The sequence below is a fragment of the Callorhinus ursinus genome, unplaced genomic scaffold (genome assembly GCF_003265705.2).
Source record: "Callorhinus ursinus isolate GAN/ISIS: 27379988/994484 unplaced genomic scaffold, GSC_fseal_2.0 scaffold50, whole genome shotgun sequence".
In the NCBI taxonomy this organism is placed as follows: Eukaryota; Metazoa; Chordata; class Mammalia; order Carnivora; family Otariidae; genus Callorhinus; species Callorhinus ursinus.
In genome coordinates, this window is record NW_027397112.1 from 9,869,385 (window position 1) to 9,896,429 (window position 27,045).

Sequence of the window (27,045 nt, forward strand, 5' to 3'; positions counted from 1 at the left end):
TCCCTCCCACCCCCCACCACTCCAGCAACATTCAGTTTGTTTCCTGAGATTAAGAATTCCTCATATCAGTGAGGTCATATGATACATGTCTTTCTCTGATTGACTTATTTCACTCAGCATAACACCCTCCAGTTCCATCCACGTCATTGCAAATGGCAAGATCTCATTCCTTTTGATGGCTGCATAATATTCCATTGTGTATATATACCACATCTTTGTATTATTGATTTAATTAGCCTGTGTTAATGATTTAAAAAAAGAGAAAATATAATTCATGTCTTTGTATTATCATTTAACACTTTAAATAGGACTATCAAGAGTCATTTGACTTTTCTAATTATTCAGAAAAATTTAACAGGATGGATAAAACTAGAACCTATTTCCTTTTACCTTATCTTAGGACAACTGGAGATAGCAAAATATGCCTAAGCAAAATGTGCCTAAGCACCTAGAGCTGTTGGACCACAGATCACATTGTTCCAAACAAGAACAAGTAGTACTTCTCATTTGCCTGAATTCCCAGATCATTTCAGCTGATCAATTGCTAATCCTTCACTTCAGTGTTTGCTGTGTAGACCTACATTTATTTGATTTCTCCATTTAAGGTTTTTTCATTTTATTTGCACTCTCCCTGTCCCCAGCTTTTTTCTTTTCCCTGAATTTTCTCTTGTCTTTTGTAGCCTTTAGAAACCTCAGCATTGCTTATGATTCACAGTGAAAGAAGTTGCTGATATAATAAATTTTAACATAAGGTTTTAGGATAGCATTTATTTCTATTTAGAGATGTGTTCTTCTGTGATTTTTTAAAATGTCTTCTTGGTGCCAAATTAGTAGCTTTAGAGATTCTTTCCATCACTTCATAAACCCAAGACTTCCTGAGTGGCTCAATGCTATATTAAATGCTCAGTGTTAACTTGCATGTTCAGTCTCAGATTTTTAAATTCCTTTTCTATGAGGTTCAGCCTGTTTTCCAGAAAAGTGTACAATTTGTTGATATTAATCATCCCCACCTCCTTAGGAAATTGAGAGAAAAAGACCAAAATTTAGTGACTCTTAAATGGGACCCAAACTATTAATTCCTGTATAGTTATAAGTTTTAGCATAAAGACAATAGCTAACTAAATTCTTTGATATTTAAAAGATGTTCAATAATAGAGTTAGAATAAAATCTCTTCCCTTGATCAATCCATATAGCAGAAAGTATTAAAGGAAATTGATGAACTGCTCAGTGAAATACAGTTGTGGAGATAACAAATTTCATACTTCCATCTAATAAGTGTGATTTTTTGTTGTTGTTGTTGATGATACCCAGGGAAATTTTTCTTTTTCTGAGTAAATTTCCCTAACCATTACTAATTTTTTATTTTTTAAAAATATTTTATTTATTTATTTATTTGAGAGCGACAGAGTGAGAGAGAGAGAGTACGAGAGCAGGCAGGGGCAGAGGCAGAGGGAGAAGCAGACTCCCAGCTGAGCAGGAAGCCCAATGTGGGGCTTGATCCCAGGACCCTGAGATCATGACCTGAGCCAAAGGCAGATGCTTAACCAACTTAGCCAGCTAGGCACCCTAATTTTTTGTTTATTAATCACTCTTCAGACTAGACTTATTTTCTTTTTTGCCACAAATTGTAAACCTTCTATAAATTATGGAACTCCATCCCCCAAGATATAATGTAGATTGTCCACAAAAGTACAGATGGATTAAAAGAAGCATAAATGTGCTATCAAAGTATTTGAAAGGTGGCAAGTATCAAAATTTAATATCTTATGTCTTTTTTCTTTATTTTTTAAATTTAATTTAATTTTATTATGTTAATGTTAGTCACCATACAATACATCATTAGTTTTTGATGTAGTGATCCACGATTCATTGTTTTCATATAACGCGCAGTGCTCCATGCAGTATGTGCCCTCAATACCCATCACCAGGCTAATCCATCCCCCTACCCCCCCTCCCCTCTAAAACCCTCAGTTTGTTTCTTGGAGTCCATAGTCTCTCATGGTTCATCTCTTCCTCTGATTCCCCCCCCTTCATTTTTCCCTTCCTTCTCCTAAAGACCTTTATTGCACAGCAAAAGAAACTATCAACAAAACATGAAGACAACCTAATGAATGGGAGAAGACATTAGTAAATGATGTATCTAGTAAGGGGTTAAAATCCAAAATATATAAAGAACTCATACAACTGAATACCAAAAAAGCAAATAATCTAATTTAAAAATGGGCAGAGGACCTGAATAGACACTTTTCCAAAAAAGACATACAGATGGCCAACAGACACATGAAAAGATGCTCAGCATCACTCATTGTCAGGGAAATGCAAATCAAAACCAAAATGAGGTATTACTTCACACCATCAGAATGGCTAGTATCAAAAAAATAAGAAATAATAAGTGTTGGTGAAGATGAGGAGAAAAGTGAACCATTGTGTACTATTGGTGGGAATGTAAATTGATGCAGCCATTCTGGAAAACAGTATGGGGGTTCCTCAAAAAGTTGAAAATAGAGCTACTGTATGATCCAGCAATTGTACTTCTGGGTATTTACCCCAAAGATACAAATGTAGGGATCCAAAGGGGTATGTGCACCCCAATGTTTATAGCAGCAATGTCCACGATAGCCAAACTGTGGAAAGAGCCAAGACGTCCATTGACAGGTGAATGGATAAAGAAGACGTGGTATGTATATATATAGATATCTATATCTATATCTATATCTATACACACACACACACACACACACACACGCACACACAATGGAATATTATGCAGCCATCAAAAGGAACGAAATCTTGCCATTTGCAACGACGTGGATGGAACTGGAGGGTATTATGCTGAACAGAATAAGTCAATCAGAGAAAGACATGTATCATATGATCTCACTGATATGAGGAATTCGTTTTTTTTTTAAGATTTATTTATTTGAGAGAGAGAGAATGAGAGATAGAGAGCATGAGAGGGAAGAGGGTCAGAGGGAGAAGCAGACTCCCTGCTGAGCAGGGAGCCTGATGTGGGACTCTATCCCAGGACTCCAGGATCATGACCTGAGCCAAAGGCAGTCGCTTAACCAACTGAGCCACCCAGGCGCCTGATATGAGGAATTCTTAATCTCAGGAAACAAACTGAGGGTTGCTGGAGTGGTGGGGGGTGGGACAGATGGGGTGGCTGGGTGATAGACATTGGGGAGGGTATGTGCTATGGTGAGCACTGTGAAATGTGTAAGACTGTTTAATCACAGACCTGTACCTCTGAAACAAATAATACATTATATGTTTAAAAAAAAAGAAGAAGATAGCAGGAAGGGAAGAATGAAGGGGGGAAAATTGGAGGGGGAGACGAACCACGATAGACTATGGTCTCTTAGAAACAAACTGAAGGTTCTAGAGGGGAGGGGGTAGGGGGATGGGTTAGTCCGGTGATGGGTATTAAAGAGGGCACGTTCTGCGTGGAGCACTGGGTGTTATGCACAAACAATGGATCGTGGAACACTACATCAAAAATTAATGATGTAATGTATGGTGATTAACACAACATAATAAAAAAAACTAAAAATAGAAGTACCATATGATCTAGTAAGTCCACTTCTGGGTATTTATGAGAAAAAAATGAAAACACTAATTTGAAAAGATATACGTGTACTATGTTCACTGCAGATTTTGTACAATAGCGAAGTATGGAAGCAGACTAGGTGTCCATTGGTAGATGAATGCATAAAGAAGATGGGGTATATATACATGATGGAATACTATTCAGCCATAAAAAAGAATGAAATCTTGTCATTAATGACAACACGGATGGACCTGGAGGGTATTATGCTAAGTGAAATAAGTGAGACAGAGAACTACAAATACCATATGATTTTGCTTACATATGGAATCTAAAAAATAAAACAAACAAATAACAACAGACTCAAATATATAGAGAACTGGTGGTTGCCAGAGTAGAGGTGGGTGAAGGATAGGTGAAACAGGTGGAGATTAAGAGGTACAAGCTTCCAGTTATAAAGAAAATAAATCACAGGGATGAAGAGCATAGCATAGGGAATATAGTCAATAATATTGTAATAACTTTGTGTGATGACAGATGATATCTACATTTAACACAGTGAGTAGTTCTGTAATGTGTGTAATTGTTGAATCACTATGTTGTACACCTGAAACTAATATTGTATGTCAACTATACTTCAATTAAAAATAAAGAAACTAAAAAAAAGGCCTTCGTGCCATCCATTAGCCTATTCTGATAGATCTTTCTATCAGCTTTAAGAAAGATACAAATCAAAATCTCGCCAAAATGATATGAAGATTCATTAAGGCAACAGACAAGCCATCATTTCAGAGTCAGACTTTATATATCCCTAAAGTACAACTGTACTCTCAATAATTTTAAAAAATATGTGAAATGGAAAAAATAAGCCACTCTTCATTATGGGCCTCTATTGCTGGGCCTCTAGCATGCTGAACACTCCCCATTCATTTATTCTTTGTGATTTCTCATTTATTTCCATTGAATACTTTTCAATGCCTCCATTTTTCTCTTAATTCTCATTTTAAACTTTAGGACTCACAATGGATTCAAGAATAATAGCCAGCATTTCTCATCCATGGTCACAGGATTTCTGACAAGAGCCAACTGATTCACAAACTAAAAATGAGATGACACAGTTGGTATTTCTTCTTAAGATAAAACAGTAATGCCTTTTAAAGATTTTTTTGGACATTCTTTCATTTTTACTTAGATAGGAAATAGAATTGTTACAGAAATTCTCACCATTGATTGGCAGATTGTTCACCAACTCCCCATGTTTCTTATCTTTGAGTTCTCTCCCCATGTTTCCTGGAACTTTTTTCAAGTCATTGACATCAACCTTTCCTTCAAAGCAAAAGAAATGAAGACTTCTGGCATTATTGTGAATGATGTCATGATTCCATATAATTAAAAAAAATTGTCTTAAAAAATAAATAAAATAAAAAAAAATTGTCTTTGCAGCATTACAGCCAACTGCTGGATGAAAAGAGACCCAACCAAACAAATGGGCCTTTGGGTCTTCAGATAAACTTTCTTGTTAAGTCTAATATAATCTCCAAATGATAGGCAAGGCAACAGAACATGCAATTACAAGTATAAACTTTGCAGGAAATTAGAATGATACAGATTGCTGATCTAAATAGTTTTATCAGCATTTTTATTGCTTTATTTTGAGATTACCTCTAACTTTACCAAAATTTTCCTTCACTGTTTACTGTGTTGAACTGGAATTTAGCTTTCCTGTCATGAAAGAAGATATGCTAATTATTGGCAAAGACTCTAGATAATGACTTTGGAAACAACAAAGAGCACTGAAGTTTTATTGCTAAAAGTTCTGATAATCCAGCATCTAACTGTACGCATTTATATATAAACATTTTTTTAAAGAAGTGTAGGGAGAGATTTTTAAAGTCCATATAATCATGATGTGGAAAGAGCATTATATTACTTAGTGAAAATAATTTGGTTCTCAGATTTCTAGTAGCACCTTACTCTTAGGTGTTATTCTAAGATGTTACCTCTAATAGCTTTTACTCCATCCATTCCATCTGTTAAGATACTGACACCAAACTTCCCATTAGCTGTTAAAAAAAAAAAAAAAAAAGGCTAAGTTGGGATCCAGAAAAAGACAGAGCTTTAGAATAAAAACATAAAGTATCTATGCTGTGAAAAAACTCCAGGCAGAGTCCAGTATTTCCACTATTTAATTTGAGTGCATTTTCAATTCTTAATTTCAGGCTTTCTAGGATTCAGTCTGTATTAGCAAAATAGACTCTTCGGGCAATTCATGCTGTCCATGTTTTCTCTGGAAACTTTCAGTTCTGGCAGGGACACAAAACTCATGCAGGTACCAAGAGTAAAAGAAGTAAAGACCAAAAAGAATGAAATCTTGCCATTTGCAATGACGTGGATGGAACGGGAGGGTATTACGCTGAGCGAAATAAGTCGATCAGAGAAAGACATCTATCATATGACCTCACTGATATGAGGAATTCTTAATCTCAGGAAACAAACTGAGGGTTGTTGGAGTGGTGGAGGGTGGGAGAGATGGGGTGGCTGGGTGACAGACATTGGGGAGGGTATGTGCTATGGTGAGCGATGTGAATGGTGAAAGACTGTTGAATCACAGACCTGTACCTCTGAAACAAATAATACATTATATATTAAGAAAAAAAAAAAGAAGATAGCAGGAGAGGAAGAATGAAGGCGGGGAAATCGGAGGGGGAGATGAACCATGAGAGACGATGGACTCTGAAAACCAAACTGAGGGTTCTAGAGGGGAGGGGGGTGGAGGGATGGGTTAGCCTGGTGATGGGTATTAAAGAGGGCACGTTCTGCATGGAGCACTGGGTGTTATATGCAAAGAATGAATCATGGAACACTACATCAAAAACCAATGATGTAATGTATGGTGATTAACATAATAAAAAAAATTAAGTAAAGACCAGAATTCTCATCTCACATCTTTTACTAATGTACTTTCTGTTCTTCTCTTTAATCAGTGTCCCTTTCAGAATGGCTGGTGACTAATTATTACTCTACCATTGCAGCAATAGCTATTAGTTCTTTATTACTCCAAATAATTATTTTTTTCTTATTCTTTTCTGCTTATTTCAGTTCATCTCTTGATTCATCTTTCCACACTCATTAATTCTCCATTCATTAATTCATACATGAAGGGTGACAGATATAAAGCCTCACTCCAAAGAACCACCAAACAGACCAGATAATGACAATTCTTAGGGAATAAGGCTTTGAAAGAGCTCCAGCCTCCCCACTGTTCCCTCCAGTGGCTTCCAGGCTACTAGTTTTCACTGCAAATATAGAGTGTTATTTTTCAAGACTATTATGGAGCTGTAAGACAGGGGATGGGAATATGGCAAGTTAAAACATCACAGAGCCTACTACTCTTACAGAGATTCAGTCTTTTTTTCTTAAAAAATGCTCCTCAGATTGCAGCAAACCTTTGGTTAATGTCCAGTCCTAAAAATGTTAATTTTGATAATTTTTGCCAGTTTTCTCACTGCTTTTATGGAAGAGAGAGTTTTTTGGTGGCTCTTACTCTGCCTTTTATCTGACATCCCCAGGTGAGTTTCTAAACTAACTAAACTAGGTGAGAAGCTAAAAATTACCTTATCTGGCAATTATTGATAGCTTCACCTAATTATCTTTTCCTGATATCCCAATAAAACTTAAAAGCATAAAGAAAATAAGCAAATAAAAAACTACATATTTTTCATTGGTACACAACAGTACTAGAAAATTAAGGAATGATTTAATAAAAAATATCTTTTGGAAAAAAACCTCACCCTATTAGAAGGGTATGGAAACCCATGGCAAAGATATAACTAAATAGCATTTGAATCATATGAAAAAAACATATTTACGTGTAAGAGGCAGTATTCAGTAAAATGTTTCTAGGTGATATTTCTTGATCTCATTGGATTGTGCCCAGCTAAACATATTCTATTTCAGTTTATTTAAAGTGGGGATTACTCTGTGATTCATCACACTTCAATCCTAATTAATATTTTCTTTAATATCTATAATTCTGACCTTGAATCATGAAATCTGGTCCAAGGATATGGCCTATATATAACTAGGAAAAATGTCATACATTTTGGCTGAAACCCTGTAGCCCTTGTTCCTGTGAAAGCAACATTCTCAGCTTCAACTAGAATACTAAGAATTGTGATATACTAGACATTAAGCTCCTTAGGTCAAGGACTATGTTTATTTTTATTCACCATTCTATCTCTAGCGCTTAGCATAACACCTGACATACAGTGCTCAGTAAATATTTGCTGAATAAATGAATAGTGAAAAAGTACCAACTTTAGATTATTATATTAAGAGAAAAAATCATTCTTATTTCAGCTACATAAGTCCTATAAAAAATATCAGCCTCAAAACCCAAATTTTCAGGAAGGTACCTTCCTTTTCAGGAAGGTACAATGATACCTAAATCACTCACCATCAACTGGTAGAGTTGGAGTAAGATCATTAAGTTCCTCAGCTGTAAGTTTGATTGCCATGTTTTCAAGAATAGAGTCAAGGTCATGGTCATCAACCTGCAACCCTATAAAAAAAGAAAGACCTGAGGAAATTAAAATAAAAGTCAAAATATAATATTAATTCCTATGTATAGTAGTTATTAATTTCATTGTAAAAAGAGGTTAAGGACATTTAAGTGTTTAAAGAGAGTCATTAATGGACTAAAATTAATCCATTCATTTATATCTGATACATCTAATATTGAAGATAAGCTTGCATAACAATACATTGAAATAGGGCTGAGAAACCATTCAGGTTAATTTTGGCAGCAAAACAGCAAATCTAACAGTTTTTCATATAAATATCTATACAAATCAAGTTGAGTTTGGTCACTGTATTTCAAGATATACTATCTTAAACTTTTATAGCTAGGCCTACATTTTATTATTTCCACATCCAAAGTTGAGGTAAACCTAAATATTTAGAACATCTTTTAAATATAAAACAAAATTATTTCATCAATACGAACATATATATTAAAACTAATTATGGAAATATATGTGAGAATGGCAGGAAGCAATATTTAATAAGAAAAAAGGCAAAACACAAGAGTCTCAATCTGACTTCTCAATTTGCATCTTACTCACCTATTATATCTTTTGGACAAGTCAGCAACCTATTTTTATATACATTTATACTAGCTGTAGATGGAAGAAACACATAATTTAGGTCATAGAGAAAATATCTAGACATGCTAAAATAATACCAAATATCTAAGTTCAGAAATATAGAGCATAATATAATTTGCTCCTAAAATTTACCTAATATCTTCTAGAAATATTAAAAAGTGTAAACAAAATTCTTAATATATATGGTAAATCTATCATTTCTTTAGCACCTGAGACAATTATTAATACCTACCATGCCAAAGCAAAACACTTCCATATGTTGTATTTTTTCTGAGTCCACCTTTTTTCCCTCTCCTATTATAGCTCTACATCTCTCCTCCTCCTCCTCCTGTTTCCTAGAGGTCTTAACCAAAGGCATCTCAATGGAATGAAAAATAACTATTAATATTCCTTATTCTAAATGGCAAGAATTATGATTGATGAGCCTCTTGATTTACATGTTTTAAATGGAAATTTATGTATTCCTATATATTAAAAATAATCACCCTTAAAATTATGGCTATTTTTAAACTCTAACTTATAAATGATCTGAAATAAGCAGAGTATTCGATAATAAAATAATTTAAGGATATAACCCTAATTCCCTGAAGATTCTACCCGATACTTGCAATTCTGAAAAACTCCCTTTATGACTATATTAACTCTGTTGCAGGCAATATGAACTCTCTTGAAGACGATTCTGATAGTTGAAATGCCCACCATTAACTGGAAGTGACTTATTTAGCTCCAAGTGTTCTTTATGTGAGGGCTCTATCCCCATTTTTTGCAGGACATTATCCAGCTCACTGAAGTCAACTTCTCCTCCTTCAAAACAAAAGAAGCAGAAAAAGATAACATTTTTTAAATATCATAATTTCAAATTATTAAAGAGAAATAAGGCATAATGATACCTGCTAAACAACAAGCAGTCAATTGGCAGACACAGAGAATGAATAGTATTTCTTTAACACTGGTAAAAGAGATGTTCCCATAATGATGGTTATAAAATAATATTTCACAATTAAGGTTCATATAATTTAAAAATTATTAGAATAATAAAGATGATTGGTACAAATAACTGTTTAAAATAGGGTATGAGATTAAGCTAGAAATCAATAGGAAGAGATACTAGAAAAATCCTCTAAGTTTGGAAATTAAAGAATCCCTCTCTAAATAAATTATGTGTCCAAAAAAAAACCACACTGGAAATTAGAATATATTTTGAATTGAGTAACAATAATAATATTACATATTAAAACTTGCAAAGGTGTACTCAGAGGGAAATTTACACCCTTAAACACATATAGTAGAAAAGATGAAAAGATCAATAACCCAAGGTTCTATCTCAAGAAGTTCGAAAAGAACAGCAAATTAAAACCCCCAAAAGGAGAAGAAAAATAATAAGGACAAAAGCAGAAATTACTAAAGTGAAAAACAAACTTTAAATAAAATGAATACAGCCAATGTTGGGTTTTGGAAGACTAACAAAAGTGGTAAATGCCTGCATTAAGACCGACAAAGGAAAAAAGGAGAGAAAGCACAAATAACAGATATTTTTAATGACAAAAAGGACATCACCAAGAATAGCCAAGAGAAGTCTAAGGAAATAAAACAAATTTGGAGGATTTACGCTTCAGATACCAAGACATATTAAAGCTATGGACCAAAAAATAGACCAAAGAAAAAGAACAAAAAGAATGAAAAGCCCAGATATATGCAACACATTTAGTTGGCCTTACATTAAAGTAGGGAAAGGATCATCTTGTCAATAAATAGTGCTGAATATCCATTTAGAAACAGACAGTTACAGAAGGGAGGAGGGTGGGGGGAGGGGGTAGACGGGTGATGGGTATTAAGGAGGGCATGTGTTGTGATGAGCACTGGGTGTTATACACAATCAATGAATCATTGAACACTACATCAAAAACTAATGATGTACTATATGTTTGCTAACTGAATATAAAAAAAAGAAACAAAATAGTGACCCTTATTCCATATCATATAGAAAAATCAATTCTGAGTGGATTATAGATCTAAATGTGAAAGGAAAATAACAAAACTCCCAGAAGATAAAATAGGAAAAGTTTTCATGACCCTAGTGTATGCAAGGATTTCTCAAACAAGCCCCCAAACACTCTAACTATAAAAGAAAAGATTGACTAATTCAATTACATGTGAAAGGGAAACTTTTGTTCATCAGAAGATAAAATACAACAGGAGACCCTGTGCACTGCTGCCAGCATCCTGGCAGGGAAGCTGAGGTCACCATCAAACTTGAAATATTTAAAGTGGAGACAATCAAAGTGCATTGTTGTGGATGATGGTGCTGTGGTAAAATGTGTCTTCTGATATTCTACACAATGAACAAATTTCCATCTGAGTATGTACTGTTTTTTTTTTTTAAGATTTTATTTATGTATCCGAGAGAGAGAGAGAGAGAGAGAGAGAGAGAGAGAGAGCACGAGCTCTCGCATGAGCATAGGGGAGTAGCAGAGGCAGAGGGAGAACAGACTCCAGCTGAAAGGGAGCTCAATCCCAGGACCCAGAGATCATGACCCAAACCAAAGGCATATGCCTAACAACTGACAGCCACCTAGGTGCCCCTGTGCTGACTGTTTTTGACAACTATGCAGTCACAGTTATGATTGGTGGAGAGCCGTACGCTGTTGGACTTTCTGACACTATAGGGCAAGAGGATTATGACAGAGTACGACCACTGAGTTATCCACCAACAGATGTATTTCTAGTCTGTTTTTCAGTGGTCTCTCCATCCTCATCTGAAAATGTGAAGGAAAAGTGGGTGCCTGAGATAACTCACCACTGTCCAAAGACTCCTTTCTTGCTGGTCAGGACCCGAATTGATCTTAGAGATGAGTCCTCTATGATTGAGAAACTTGCCAAGAACAAACAGAAGCCTGTCACTCCAGAGACTGCTGAAAAGCTGGCCCATGACCTGAAGGTGGTCAAGTATGTGGAGTATTCTGCACTAGCACAGAAAGCCTTAAAGAATGTATTTGACCAGGCAATACTGGCTGCCTGGAGCCTCCAGAACCAGAGAGCCACAGGTGTACACTGCTATGAACATCTCTCCAGAGTCCTTCTGCACAGCTGGTGTCAGCATCGTACTAAAAGTAATGTTAAATCAAACTAAAGATGAAAAATTAAAATTTGTTTTTGCAGTAATGACCAATGCCCTGCACCTACCCACATACACTCATGTGAGACAAGATCTATGGATATGGTCCCCCTCCCCCCTCAATACTAGTTAATCTGAATAATTGTGTATTGTCAGAAAAGTGATTAGTACTGGTTTTTGTTTTGTCATTTCAAAAGTATTTTTTTGTTTAAAAGCAAGGCGTGCTTGTGATGACTCTGTAATAGACTGATTTGTGTTGTTGAAGCTGCTCCCAGGCTCCACCTACACTGGAGAATAACATGGAACATCTAGGTTGGGGTTTTTTTTTTCTTTTTTGGTGGAGAGAGAGAGTGTGTGTGTGTGGGGGGGTTGTTTTCATTTAGTAATGTTTTTTAAATTCATGAACCATTGGACAGCCCTTAAGGGGAGGAGGATGGATTGATTTCACATTCCACTTCCTAGATCTAGTTTAGAACACTTATTCCCCAACTGGTGCTCTTAGGAAGGAGTATAGTAAATGCCTCAATAACATACTTTGAAAGTTGCCTTGCTCTCCACCCTTGAGTAGGTCCAGTACTTGATGAAACTCATGAAAGTGGGTGGAACCTGTTTTACCCCTCCTCTTTTCTAGGATGTGCTATATATGTGACTGTGATTTTCAAGGAAATTTGTTTGCCATTTGCTGATATTTTTTTGAAGTTCACTTCTAACTTCTTTCACTGATAAATGAAGAAAAGTGCTATACCTTTTGAAATACACCAAATGGACTGAATAATTTTAAAAATATTTTCTCTGTCAAAAAAAAAAGAAGATAAAATACAAGTGAAAAGGCAAAATACACAGTGAGATATTTACAATTTATAAAACCTGCAATGGATGTGTATCCAGAATACATAAAAAACTATAGATAAAAGACAATAAATAAAATATTCAACATGGACTTCCAGGGAAGATGGTGAAGTAGGAGGATCCTAAGCTCACCTTGTCCCATAGATACACCTATATACATCCACACATCAGTGTAACTAACTCAGAAAATGACCTGAAGACTGGTAGCATAGACCCTCCACAGTTAATTGAAGAGAAGAGGTTACACTGAAAAAAAAATGGTAGGAAGGCAGAGATGTGGTTGGAACCAAACTCCCAGGAAGACTAATGACAAATGGGAGGGACACCACAAGCACAGACAAGGGAGAGGACTAGACCTCGTACCAGGCACCCTAGACATAGGGAACCAGCACTGTGAAGACAAATCTCCATAACATTTGGCTTTAAAAACCAGAGTGGCTTAACTTTGACATTTTTACCATCAGTGGATCTCAGTGAGAACTTCAACAAAGAGATAGAAAATATAAAAAAGAACCAGAGATGAAGAACTCAATAACTGAAATTAAAAACACTTTAGAGTAAATAAGTAGACTACAGGAAGCAGAAGAACAGATCAGCAGGCTGAAAGACAGTAATGGAAAGCAACTAAGCTGAATAGGAGAAAGAAAAAAGAATAATAAAAAATGAGAATAGGTTAAGGGAACTCAGTGACACCATCAAGTATAATAACAATAGCATTACAGGGATCCCAGAAGAAGAGAGAGAAAAGGGCGCAGAAAATTTATTAGAAGATATAATAGCTGAAAAATTCCCTAATTTGGGAAAGGAAACAAATCCAGAGACACAGAGAGTCCCCAACAAAATCAACCCAAGGAAGTCCGCACCAAGACATATAATAATGAAAATGGCAAAAAATAGTGGTAAAGAGAGAACTTTAAAAGCAGCAAGAGAAAACAGTTATATACTAGGGAAACTCCATAAAGTTATCAGCTGAATTTTCAGCAGAAACTTTGCAGGCCAGAAGGGAGTGATTCAAAGTGCTGAGAAGAAAAAACCTGCAACCAAAAATACTCTATACAGCAAGGCTATCATTCAGAATAGAAGGAAAGATAGTTTCCCAGACAAACAAAAGTTAAAGGAGTTCCTCACCACTAAACTAGCCTCACAAGAAATGTTAAAAGGAATTCTTTAGAAAGGAAAGGCCATAATCAAGAGCAAGAAAATTAGGAAAGGAAAATATTTCACAAGTGTATACAAACATAACAAAAGTAGTAGATTAATCACTTATAAAACCAGTATGGGGGCGCCTGGGTGGCTCAGTCATTAAGCGTCTGCCTTTGGCTCAGATCATGATCCCGGGGTCCTGCGATCAAGCCCCGCGTCGGGCTCCCTGCTCAGCGGGAAGCCTGCTTCTCCCTCTCCCACTCCCCCTGCTTGTGTTCCCTCTCTCGCTGTGGCTCTCTCTGTCAAATAAATAAATAAAAAATAAAATCTTTAAAAAAACAAACAAAAAGACCCAGCATGGAGGTTAAATCACAAAAGCAGTAAAATCAATTATAGCTATAAAAATCAGTCAAGAGATTCACAAAATAAAAGGACGTAAAGTATGATATTATATATATAAAATGTAGGGCAGGGTAAAAATTTAGTGCTTTATTTTTTTTCTAAATATTTTATTTATTTATTTGACAGAGAGAGAGACAGTGAGAGAGGGAACACAAGCAGGGGGCATGGGAGAGGGAGAAGCAGGCTTCCTGCTGAGCAGGGAGCCCAACATGGGGCTCGATGCCAGGACCCTGGGATCATGACCTGAGCCAAAGGCAGACGCTTAATGACTGAGCCACCCAGGTGCCCCAAATTTAGTGCTTTTAGAATGGGTTCAAACTTAAGCAACGAGCAAACTAATATAGATTGCTATATGCATAAGATATTATATATAAACCTAATGGTAACTACAAATCAAAAACCTGTAATAGAAATGCAAAAAATAAAAAGAAAGATATTCCAGCATATCACTGAAGAAGGCCATCAAACCACAAAGGAACAGAACAAGAAAGGAACAAAGAAGAACTACAAAATCAATCATAAAACAAGTAAGAAAATGGTCATAAGTGCATACCTATCAATAATTACTATGAATGTAAATGGACTAAAAAACTTCAATCAAAAGACATGGGGTGATGAAATGGATACAAAAGCAAGACCTATTTATATGCTGTGTACAAGAGACTCATTCCAGACCTAAAGACACATGCAGATTTAAAGTGAAGGTATGGAAAAACATTTATCATGCAAATGGAAGTGAAAAAATAAAAGCTGGGGTAGAAATACTTATATCAGACAAAATAGACTTTAAAACAAAGGCTGTAACAAGGGACAATGAGGACATTACATAATGATAAAAGGAACAATCCAACAAGAAGGTAAAACAATTGTAAATATTTAGACATTAACATGGGAGCACCCAAATACATAAAGCAACTATTAATAGATATGAAGGAAGAAATCAATAGTAATACAATAACAGTAGGGGACTTTAACACCCCACTTACATCAATGGATAGATTATCCAGACAGAAAATCAACAAGGAAACAGTGGCTTTGAATGACACATTAGACCAGATGGATCTAAAAGATATATTTAGAACATTCCATCCAAAAACAGTGGAACACACATTCTTTTCAAGTGCATATGGAACATTCTCCAGAATAGATCACATTAGGCCACAAAACAAGTCTCAACAAATTCAAAAGGATTGAAGTTGGCAGCCTATGGACTGGGAGAAGATATTTGCAAATGACATATCAAATAAAGGGTTAGTATCCAAAATATATAAAGAACTTATACAACTCAACAATAAAAAACCCCAAATAAACCAATTAAAAAATGGGTAGAAGACATGAACAGACATTTCTCCAAAGAAGACATACAGATGGCCAACACATGGAAAGATGCTCAATATCACTCATCATCAGGGAAATGCAAATCAAAACTACAATGAAATATCACCTCACACCTGTCAGAATGGCTAAAATCAAAAACACAAGAAACAACAGTTGTTAGCGAGGATCTGGAGAGAAAGAAACCTTATGCACTGTTGGTGGGAATACAAGCTGGTGAAGCCACTGTGGAAAACATTATGGAGGTTCCTCAAAAAATTAAAAATAGAACTACCCTATGATCCGGTAACCACACTACTGGGTATTTACCCAAAGAATACAAAAGCACTAATTCAAAAGGATATATGCACCCCTATGTTTACTGCAGCATTATTTATAATAACCAAATTATGGAAACAGCCCATGTGTCCATCAAGTGATGAATGGATAAAGAAGATGTGATACACACACATACAAACACACACACATAATGGAATATTATTCAGCCATAAAAAGAATGAAATCTTGCCATTTGCAACATGGATGGAGAGAGAGACTATAATTCTAAGTGAAAAAAGTCAGTCAGAGAAAGACAAATATCATATGTTTTCACTCATATGTGGAATTTAAGAAACAAAACAAATGAACAAACAGAAAAAAGAGAGATAGGTAAACCAAGAAACAGACTCTTAACTATAGAGAACAAACTGATGGTTACCAGAGTGGAGGTGGGTGGGGGATGGGTGAAATAGGTGATGGGGATTAAAGAGTACACTTAGCATGATGAGCAGTGAGTAATATATAGAGGTGTTGAACCACCATAATGTACACCTGAAACTAATATAACACCTTATGCTAATTATATTTGAATTTAAAAAATAAATATTTTTAAAAATTCAATATGTAAAACACAGACATCCAAGCAGACAAACAGGTAACAGACATGAAAGGAACTTTACAAAAGAAGTATCCAAATAACCAATAAACATGAAAAAGGTGCTCAACATCATTAAACACTAGGGATATGCAAACTGTAACAGTGGGATTCTACAGCATGCACACCAAAATGGCTAAAATGGAGAAGAGAGAAGTATTAGCAAGGATGTAAAGCAATTGAAACTCATATACTGTTGGTTGATGTATAAAATGGTACAACTACTTTAGAAAATGGATTGACAATATCTAACAAAGTATACACAATCCTATTCTATAACAAAGCAATTTCATTTCTAGGTATATGGCCTAGAATTATGCACATATGTTCACCAAAAGGCATATACAGAATATTCATAGCAATATGTTCTTCATAACTGCTCCAACCTGGAAATGTGCTGTGATGGTAGATTGGAGAGGTATATTGTGGTATACTTATACAGTGGAATATTGCACAGCAATGTATTCAGGTACAATGAGTTAGTTAGAAATCATTTCAGCCACTACGGCAGGTTCTCTAAAGATCTCTTTGACGATAATTTAGTAGATTTTATAACACGAAGCAATGAAAATTAACAAACTGCTGCTACATGCAACAATATGGATGAATCTCAGAGAATAACATGTACTATAATGTTAAAGAAGTCAGACATCATGGAACACAAATCATATGGTTCCATTTACACAAATTTCAAAAAGAGGTGAAACTAATCTGTGGTCCTAGACTAAAGGATGCAGTTACCACCAGAGAGTATGGAGGAAGTGACTGTGAAGTGGTATAGGAGATCTTCTGGATTATTGATAATGTTTATTTCTTAACCAGGTGATAGTTAAATAGATATGTTCACTTTGCAGTAATTCTTAAGCTGGACTCACATGATTATATGATATAGTAATAATGTATTTCATACTTCAGTAAAATATTTATCATAGAAAAAATATAGTTTAAAGAATTGGGATCTCAAATTTACAGTAACTTCTCACTGACCTGTAATATCTTGCACTGTATCCATCAGTGTTTTCAGATCAGTCTTCCCTTTAGCTATAAAATAAGGCATAACTGAGATACAAAGCAGATTCATTCAAAAATTATAAAACAATAAACCAGAAACGAGCTAAATTCCATCATTCCATATCATTATTTGGGCTCATTTTAATTGCATAATTCTTAGTTTTCTGAGATTGACCTAAAATATGGCAGTGGTAGCAGGGACAGAGAGACATTGATGGATTTATATGTGGGATTTTTTTCAATGTTTTATTATGAAAATTTGTAAACATAGAGCAAAGTTGAAAGAATTGTGCAATAAACACCCTTATGTCCACCATCTAGATTCTACTATTTAACATTTTACTCTACTTGGTTTGTCACAAATCTATCCATCTACTCAACTGTGTGTGGTGATTTTTAAATTTAGGTTTCTATAAATGTAAAACTTACAAAATTAGGTGATAATCCAGATAATGGGTGATAGGAAATGAGGGACTCAAAAATGAATCCCATATATCTAGCTTAGGTAACTAGATGGACAATGACAGCACAAATGAGATTGAGAATACAGGACCAGGAGACTAGGTGGGAAAATAGTGAATTCAGTTTTAAATGTGTTGAGAAAAAAGAAGCCTCCCATGGAATATCCAAGTGGAACTGTCTAGCAGGCATTTGGATATACCAGTCTGAAGACTATACAAGAAATACAGACTTACAGTCACAAGCATATAGATGACAGATCGAACCACAGAGAGAGAGATGAGATTATCCAGAGAGAGTATGTAAAATGGAAATCAGAGAATGAGCAGATCCAGGTCAGAGAGAACAACACAGAAAAGCCAAAAGAGCATAATTTGAAGAAGGTTAGTATTATCACGAATATAAAAGACAGTAGAAAGCGCCAATAAAAAGTGAATAATGTCTAATGCAACAGGCAAATGGCAAGTTACTGGTGCCGTGAGAGAAGTTTCAGTAGTATTATGGGGCTGTGTCAGAATACAGGAATGAATGGGAAATGTGGGAAGGATATACAGTGCCCTTTCATTCATTTCCTTTTCCATCTTTTAGTTGTGCTTTCTGAACATTCCCAGATGTGAAAGATGGTCTTGGAATCAATCTAATCAAGTGCTTTGCACTGTATATGGATTCAGAAAATGGAAGACATTTTCGTTCTTACTCTAGAACTAGAGTTTTTTCTGAGATTTTGCATGGTTTTTATCATCACAAAATTAGTCTGTTGCAAAAATATGTTTTGAAAGCATAGTATCTCAGTTTTACATCAACTTCTCACATGTAACAGCTTTCACTTATTCATTAGTTTATTGGGTTCAACATTTCCGTCAGCTGTAAAACGAGGTACAAATTACAGAGATCACAATGAGATTCAAGAACAGAATATGAAATTCTTAATTGTGAAACAGAGCATAGGAAATCAACAATTTCCCATGATTTTTATTACAGTTGTATTTCTATCCTCCCTCCCCACATCATAAAAACGCGAAAAAATGAGTATTCTTCAAATGGTACAATGCTCTTTTAGAGTACTCAGATGTTAAACTCTACTGACAGCATTAGAACAGAAACTTAAAGATTTAAAAGTATTCTCCTCCAAACCCATCATTTTGATCTGATCTCTTAACCTCTCTAATCTCTCTTTCACTCAGGGAAGGAAAGAAAACTGAATTTAATGAGTATCTACCAAGCCATGTAATGGGATGGGTGCTTTCATATACTATATCTCAATCTTCTGTAAAGTTATTATGACTTAAAAAAAACACACAAAGAAACTGAGCCTCAGAAAAGTTAGGATATTTGCCTAAAGTCACAAAGTTAGTATGAGACAGAAAACTGTAGCTATCAGATTCCTAAATCAACACTTGCTCTATTCCACCAAATCAACCAGGCTGCTGGGGTAGAATTTAAAAGCAGCACAATCACTTGCATTAATATTCTGAAAACTGACCAAGAGCACACTTAGTCCTCAGAAAGCACCTTCTCTAATATAATACCCCTAAACTCCAAATCAAATTTTCACTTATATTTTTTGCCTATATATTTCTTTTCCCCCTTTAATCAATGCAACTTTAAGAACAGGCACCAAACTTTGTTTATCCCTCCATGGATTGGTTGATGGACATTAGGATTGTTTCCAATTTTTAGCTATTATGAATAAAGCTGCTACGAATATTCATGCACAAATATTTTTGTGAACACATATATTCATTTACTTTGGAAAGATACCTACTAGTGGGATTGCTGGGTCTTATGGTAAATTTATGTTCAGCTTTCTAAGAAATTGCCATACTGATCTCCATGGTAGTAGAATACCTTCTAGCAATTGTATGAGTTACAGTTACTCCACATTATTGCTAATACTTGGTCTTGTCGATTTTTTTCCCTATCTAATGCTTTTTTTAAATTTTTAAAAATTTTTTTATTATTATGTTAATCACCATACATTACATCATTAGTTTTTGATGTAGTGTTCCATGATTCATTGTTTGTGCATAACACCCAGTGCTCCACACAGAATGTGCCCTCTTTAATACCCATCACCAGGCTAACCCATACCCCCACCCCCCTCCCCTTTAGAACCCTCAGTTTGTTTTTCAGAGTCCATCGTCTCTCATGGTTCGTCTCCCCCTCCGACTTACTCCCCTTCATTCTTCCCCTCCTGCTATCTTCTTCTTCTTCTTCTTTTTTTAAACATATATTGCATTATTTGTTTCAGAAGTACAGATCTGTGATTCAAGTCTTGCCCAATTCACAGCGCTTATCATAGCACATACCCTCCCCAATGTCTATTACCCACCCACCCCATCCCTCCCACTGCCCACCACTCCAGCAACCCTCAGTTGGTTTCCTGAGATTAAGAATTCCTCCTATCAGTGAGGTCATATGATACATGTCTTTCTCTGATTGACTTATTTCACTCAGCATAACACCCTCCAGATCCATCCATGTCGTTGCGAATGGCAGGATCTCATTCCTTTTGATGGCTGCATAACATTCCATTGTGTATATATACCACATCTTCTTTATCCGTTCATCTGTCGATGGGCATCTTGGCTCTTTCCACAGTTTGGCTATTGTGGACATTGCTGCTATAAACATCGGGGTGCACGTACCCCTTCGGATCCCTACATTTGTATCTTTGGGGTAAATGCCCAGTAGTGCAATTGCTGGATTGTATGCTAGCTCTATTTTCAACTGTTTGAGGAACCTCCATACTGTTTTCCAGAGTGGTTGCACCAGCTTGCATTCCCACCAACAGTGTAGGAGGGGGGTTCCCCTTTCTCCGCATCCCCGCCAACATCTGCCATTTCCTGACTTGTTAATTTTAGCCATTCTGACTGGTGTGAGGTGGTATCTCACTGACGTTTTGATTTGGATTTCCCTGATGCCAAGCAATGTTGAGCACCTTTTCATGTGTCTGTTGGCCATTTGGAAGTTTTCTTTGGAAAAATGTCTGTTTATGTCTTCTGCCCATTTCTTGATTGGATTATTATTTGGGTGTTGAGTTTGATAAGTTCTTTATAGATTTTGGATACTAGCCCTTTATCTGATATGTCATTTGCAAATATTTTCTCCCATTCTGTCGGTTGTCTTTTGGTTTTGTGGACTGTTTCTTTTGCTGTGCAAAAGCTTTTTATCTTGATGAAATCCCAATAGTTCATTTTTGCCCTTGCTTCCCTTGCCTTTGGCGATGTTTCTAGGAAGAAGTTGCTGCAGCTGAGGTCGAAGAGGTTGCTACCTGTGTTCTCCTTTAGGATTTTGATGGACTCCTGTCTCACGTTTAGGTCCTTCAACCATTTGGAGTCTATTTTTGTGTGTGGTGTAAGGAAATGGTCCAGTTTCATTCTTCTGCATGTGGCTGTCCGATTTCCCCAACACCATTTGTTAACGAGACCGTCTTTTTTCCATTGGACATTCTTTCCTGCTTTGTCAAAGATTAGTTGACCATAGAGTTGAGGGTCCATTTCTGGGCTCTCGATTCTGTTCCATTGATCTATGTGTCTGTTTTTGTGCCAGTACCATATTGTCTTGATGATGACAGCTTTGTAATAGAGCTGGAAGTCTGGAATTGTGATGCCGCCAGCTTTGCTTTTCTTTTTCGATATTCCTCTGGCTATTCGGGGTCTCTTCTGGTTCCATACAAATTTTAGGATCATTTGTTCCATTTCTTTGAAAAAAGTGGATGGTATTTTGATGGGGATTGCATTGAATGTGTAGATTGCTCTAGGGAGCATTGACATCTTCACAATGTTTGTTCTTCCAATCCATGAGCATGGAACGTTTTTCCATTTCTTTGTGACTTCTTCAATTTCTTTCATGAGTATTTTATAGTTTTCTGAGTGCTGATCCTTTGCCTCTTTGGTTAAATTTATTCCTAGGTATCTTATGGTTTGGGGTGCAATTGTAAATGGGATCGACTCCTTGATTTGTCTCTCTTCTGTCTTGTTGTTGGTGTATAGGAATGCCACTGATTTCTGTGCACTGATTTTATATCCTGCTACTTGACTGAATTCCTGTATGAGTTTCTAGCAGTTTTGGGGTGGAGTCTTTGGGGTTTTCCACATACAGTATCATATCATCTGCAAAGAGTGAGAGTTTGACTTCCTCTTTGCCGATTTGGATGCCTTTGATTTCTTTTTTTTTTTTTTTAAAGATTTTATTTATTTATTTGAGAGAGAGAGAATGAGAGATAGAGAGCACGAGAGGGAAGAGGGTCAGAGGGAGAAGCAGACTCCCTGCTGAGCAGGGAGCCCGATGTGGGACTCGATCCCGGGACTCCAGGACCATGACCTGAGCCGAAGGCAGTCGCTTAACCAACTGAGCCACCCAGGCGCCCTGATTTCTTTTTGTTGTCTGATTGCTGTGGCTAGGACTTCTAATACTATGTTGAATAGCAGTGGTGATAGTGGACATCCCTGCCGCGTTCCTGACCTTAGGGGGAAAGCTCTCAGCTTTTCCCCATTGAGAATGATATTTGCTGTAGGTTTTTCATAGATGGCTTTTATGATATTGAGGTATGTACCCTCTATCCCTATACTCTGAAGAGTTTTGATCAAGGAAGGATGCTGTACTTTGTCAAATGCTTTTTCTGCATCTATTGAGAGGATCATATGATTCTTGTTCTTTCTTTTGTTAATGTGTTGTATCACGTTGATTGATTTGCAGATGTTGAACCAACCTTGCAGCCCAGGGATAAATCCCACTTGGTCATGGTGAATAATCCTTTTAATGTACTGTTGGATCCTATTGGATAGTATTTTGGTGAGAATTTTTGCATCCATGTTCATCAAGGATATTGGTCTGTAATTCTCTTTTTTGATGGGGTCTTTGTCTGGTTTTGGGATCAAGGTAATGCTGGCCTCATAAAATGAGTTTGGAAGTTTCCCTTCCATTTCTATTTTTTGGAACAGTTTCAGGAGAATAGGTATTAATTCTTCTTGAAATGTCTGATAGAATTCCCCTGGGAAGCCATCTGGCCCTGGGCTTTTGTTTCTTGGGAGATTTTTGATGACTGCTTCAATTTCCTTAGTGGTTATGGGTCTGTTCAGGTTTTCTATTTCTTCCTGGTTCAATTTTGGTAGTTGATACATCTCTAGGAATGCACCCATTTCTTCCAGGTTATCTGATTTGCTGGCATAGAGTTGCTCATAATATGTTCTTATAATTGTTTGCATTTCTTTGGTGTTGGTTCTGATCTCTCCTTTTTCATTCATGATTTTGTTGATTTGGGTCATTTCTCTTTTCTTTTTGATAAGTCTGGCCAGTGGTTTATCAATCTGTTAATTCTTTCAAAGAACCAGCTCCTAGTTTTGTTGATCTGTTCTACTCTTCTTTTGGTTTCTATTTCATTGATTTCTGCTCTGATCTTTACTATTTCTCTTCTCCTCCTGCGTTTAGGCTTTATTTGCTGTTTTTTCTCTAGCTCCTTTAGGTGTAGGGTTAGGTTGTGTATTTGAGACCTTTCTTGTTTCTTGAGAAAGGCTTGTATTGCTATATACTTTCCTCTTAGGACTGCCTTTGCTGCATCCCAAAGATTTTGAACAGTTGTGTTTTCATCTTCATTGGTTTCCATGAATTTTTTAAATTCTTCTTTAATTTCCTGGTTGATCCATTCATTCTTTAGTAGGATGCTCTTTAGCCTCCATGTATTTGAGTTCTTTCTGACTTTCCTCTTGTGATTAAGTTCTAGTTTTAAAGTATTGTGGTCTGCAAATATGCAGGGAATAATCCCAATCTTTTGGTACCGGTTGAGACCTGATTTGTGACCTAGGATGTGATCAATTCTGGAGAATGTTCCATGGGCACTAGAGAAGAATGTGTATTCCGTTGCTTTGGGATGGAATGTTCTGAATATGTCTGTGAAGTCCATTTGGTCCAGTGTGTCATTTAAAGTCTTTATTTCCTTGTTGATCTTTTGCTTAGATGATCTGTCCATTTCAGTCAGGGGGGTGTTAAAGTCCCCCACTATTATTGTATTGTTGTCAATGTGTTTCTTTGCTTTTGTTATTAATTGCCTTATATAATTGGCTGCTCCCATGTTCGGGGCATAGATATTTACAATTGTTAGATCTTCTTGTTGGATAGACCCTTTAAGTAGGATATAGTGTCCTTCCTCATCTCTTATTACAGTCTTTATTTTAAAATCTACTTTGTCTGATATAAGGATTGCCACCCCAGCTTTCTTTTGGTGTCCATTAGCATGGTAAATGGTTTTCCACCCCCTCACTTTCAATCTGGGGGTGTCTTTGGGTCTAAAATGAGTCTCTTGCAGACAGCATATGGATGGGTCTTGTTTTTTAATCCAATCTGATAGCCTGTGTCTTTTGATTGGGGCATTGAGCCCATTTACATTCAGGGTAACTATTGAAAGGTATGAATTTAGTGCCATTGTATTACCTGTAAGGTGACTGTTAACTGTCTGTTGTCTGTGTTCGTTTCTGCTCTTTGCTGCTTTTAGGTTCTCTCTTTGCTTAGAGGACCCCTCTCAATATTTCTTGGAGGGCTGGTTTCGTGTTTGCAAATTCCTTTAGTTTTTGTTTGTTCTGGAAGCTTTTTATCTCTCCTTCTATTTTCAGTGATAGCCTAGCTGGATATAGTATTCTTGGCTGCATATTTTTCTCGTTTAGTGCTCTGAAGATATCTTGCCAGTCCTTTCTGGCCTGCCACGTCTCTGTGGATAGGTCTGTTGCCAATCTAATGTTTCTACCATTGTAGGTTACATATCTCTTCTCCCGAGCTGCTTTCAGGATTTTCTCTTTGTCTCTGAGACTCGTACGTTTTACTATTAGATGTCGGGGTGTTGACCTATTATTATTGATTTTGAGAGGGGTTCTCTGTGCCTCCTGGATTTTAATGCCTGTTTCCTTCCTCACATTAGGGAAGTTCTCTGCTATAATTTGCTCCAATATACCTTCTGCCCCTCTCTCTCTTTCTTCTTCTTCTTCTGGGATCCCAATTATTCTAATGTTGTTTCGTCTTATCGTATCGCTTATCTCTCGAATTCTGCCCTCGTGATCCTGTAGTTGTTGCTCTCTTTTTGTCAGCCTCTTTATTTTCCATCATTTGGTCTTCTATATCACTGATTCTCTCTTCTGCCTCATTTATCCTAGCATTTAGTGCCCCCATTTTTGATTGCTCCTCATCAATAGCCTTTTTGATTTCGATTTGGTTAGATTTTAGTTCTTTTATTTCTCCAGAAAGGGTTTCTCTAATAACTTCCACGCTTTTTTCAAGCCTAGCTAGTATCTTTAAAGTCATGATTCTGAACTCTAGGTCCGACATCGTACTAATGTCCGTATTGAGTAGGTCCCTGGGAGACGGTACTACCTCTTGTTCTTTTTGCTGAGGTGATTTCTTTCGTCTTGTCATTTTGTCCAGAGGAGAATAGATGAATGAGAACAAAATGCTAACAGGTTTACAACGTCCCCAGCAAATATACTGTATACAAATCAGAAAAGACCTGAAACCAGGGGAAAAGAAAGGGAAAGAAAGAAAAAAGAAAGAGAAAAAGAAAAAAAAAAGATAAAAACAAAAACAAAACAATACAAAAAAAGCAGAATATGATCAAATATGATCAGTCTAGTGCATAGATCAGTGCCACACACTAGATTTTGGGCGTATTTTGGTCTGTTAGAAAAAAGTGCCTCCTAAAATTTTAAAGGAAGAAAGACATATATGTACAAAATAAGGGTTGATACAATGAAGGGATGGAAGATGACTGTAAAGATGAAAATTATAAAAGATTTTATAAAAGGACTTGGTAAGATAAGTTGTTTGAAAAAAGAAAGAAGATTTAAGAAAAAAAAGAAAAAAAAAAGGAAAAAGGGAGAGAATGTGATCAGGCAGGAGACTAGAACAAAGCCATACACTAGTGATTTAGGGTATATTTTGATCTGTTAGAAGAAACTGTACCTCAAAATTTTAAAGAGAGAACAACTTATATATATATGCCAAAAATAAGGGTAACTACTATGAAGGGATAAAATATGACTCTAAAAATGAAAAATAAAAAATCTTTTTTTTTTTTGAATAAAGAGATGTTGGTTAAAAAAGGGAAAAAGAAAAATAAAAAAAAAACAGTCAACAAAAATTAACTTTGATGAAATAATGAATCATGGTAAAAAAAAAAAAAAAAGCCATGAATCTATGTGCAGTATTCCCCTAGCGCTGGAGTTCTCCCATTCTCCTTGATCTGTAAACTTGGTCTTGGCTTGCTGGCTGTTTGTGCTGATCTTCTGGGGGAGGGGCCTGTTGCTGTGGTTTCCAAATGTCTTTGCCGGAGGCGGAATTGCCCCGCCCTTGTCGGTCGGGCTAAGGAAGCTGTTCTGGTTTGCTCTCAGGAGCTTTTGTTCCCTGCAAGCTCTCGGTACAGCTTTGGAGGACCAGGGCAGAAATGGTGGCCTCCCAATCTCCACCCGGAGGAGCTGAGAACTCGGGGCCCCGCTCCTCAGTGTGCCCCCAGAGAAAAGCAGCCACTTCCGTGTCCCCGGTCTCCGGCCACACTCCGTGCTCACCCGGCCTGTGATCGAGCGTTGCTATCTCTGGCACCCGACCCCGCACGGAGTCTCCAAACCCAGCAGATCCCTGCAGTGCGTTCCCACACCGCTCCTCCCTGGGAGGAAGGGGAGTCTCCCCGGATCTGCTGCTTGTTGGGTCCCTGCTGGGGGAGCCGTGCCCCAACTGGGCCGCAGATCACAGTTTATGGCAACCCCGAGCTGAGAGCCCACGACTCTGCTCCGTCTCTGCAGCCGGCTTCCCCGCTCTGATACCTGGGAGCTCTGGCGCACTCAGGCACCCCCGGTCTTTCTGTGACCCCGAGGGTCCTGAGACCACACTGTCCCGGGAGGATTCCACCCCCCGCTTAGCCACTGCAGCGACGTCCCTCCGCCGAGCCAACTTCTAAAAGGTCAGATTTTGTGCTCCGTGGCTCTAGCACTTGCCAGAAGCGGCCGGCGGAGGCCCCTCCCCCGCCGTCTATCCTCCCGAATATCGCCTCGGATTCACTTCTCCGCACGCCCTACCTTCCAGTAAGTGGTCACTTCTCTGTTCAGAGAGTTGTTGCTACTCTCCTGT

At 37.0% G+C, this 27,045-nt stretch overlaps 1 protein-coding gene and 1 pseudogene across 5 annotated transcripts in view; one reads left to right on the forward strand and one right to left on the reverse strand.

Moving 5' to 3' along the window:
• EFCAB3 (EF-hand calcium binding domain 3) overlaps positions 1-17,522 on the reverse strand; it is a 306,183-nt gene extending 288,661 nt beyond the window's left edge. For all 5 annotated transcript variants that reach the window (XM_073883095.1, XM_073883094.1, XM_073883093.1 and 2 more), the window contains exons 1-6: positions 17,455-17,522; positions 9,410-9,514; positions 8,669-8,722; positions 8,002-8,106; positions 5,546-5,608; positions 4,770-4,871 (exon numbers count right to left, since the gene is read on the reverse strand). In XM_073883095.1, coding sequence (XP_073739196.1) covers positions 4,770-4,871; positions 5,546-5,608; positions 8,002-8,106; positions 8,669-8,722; positions 9,410-9,514; positions 17,455-17,479 — 454 coding nt within the window. In that variant the 5' untranslated portion in view covers positions 17,480-17,522. The remainder of the gene's footprint in view (positions 1-4,769; positions 4,872-5,545; positions 5,609-8,001; positions 8,107-8,668; positions 8,723-9,409; positions 9,515-17,454) is intronic.
• LOC112837620 (cell division control protein 42 homolog pseudogene) lies at positions 11,241-11,895 on the forward strand (annotated as a pseudogene).
• Positions 17,523-27,045: the final 9,523 nt, after the last annotated feature.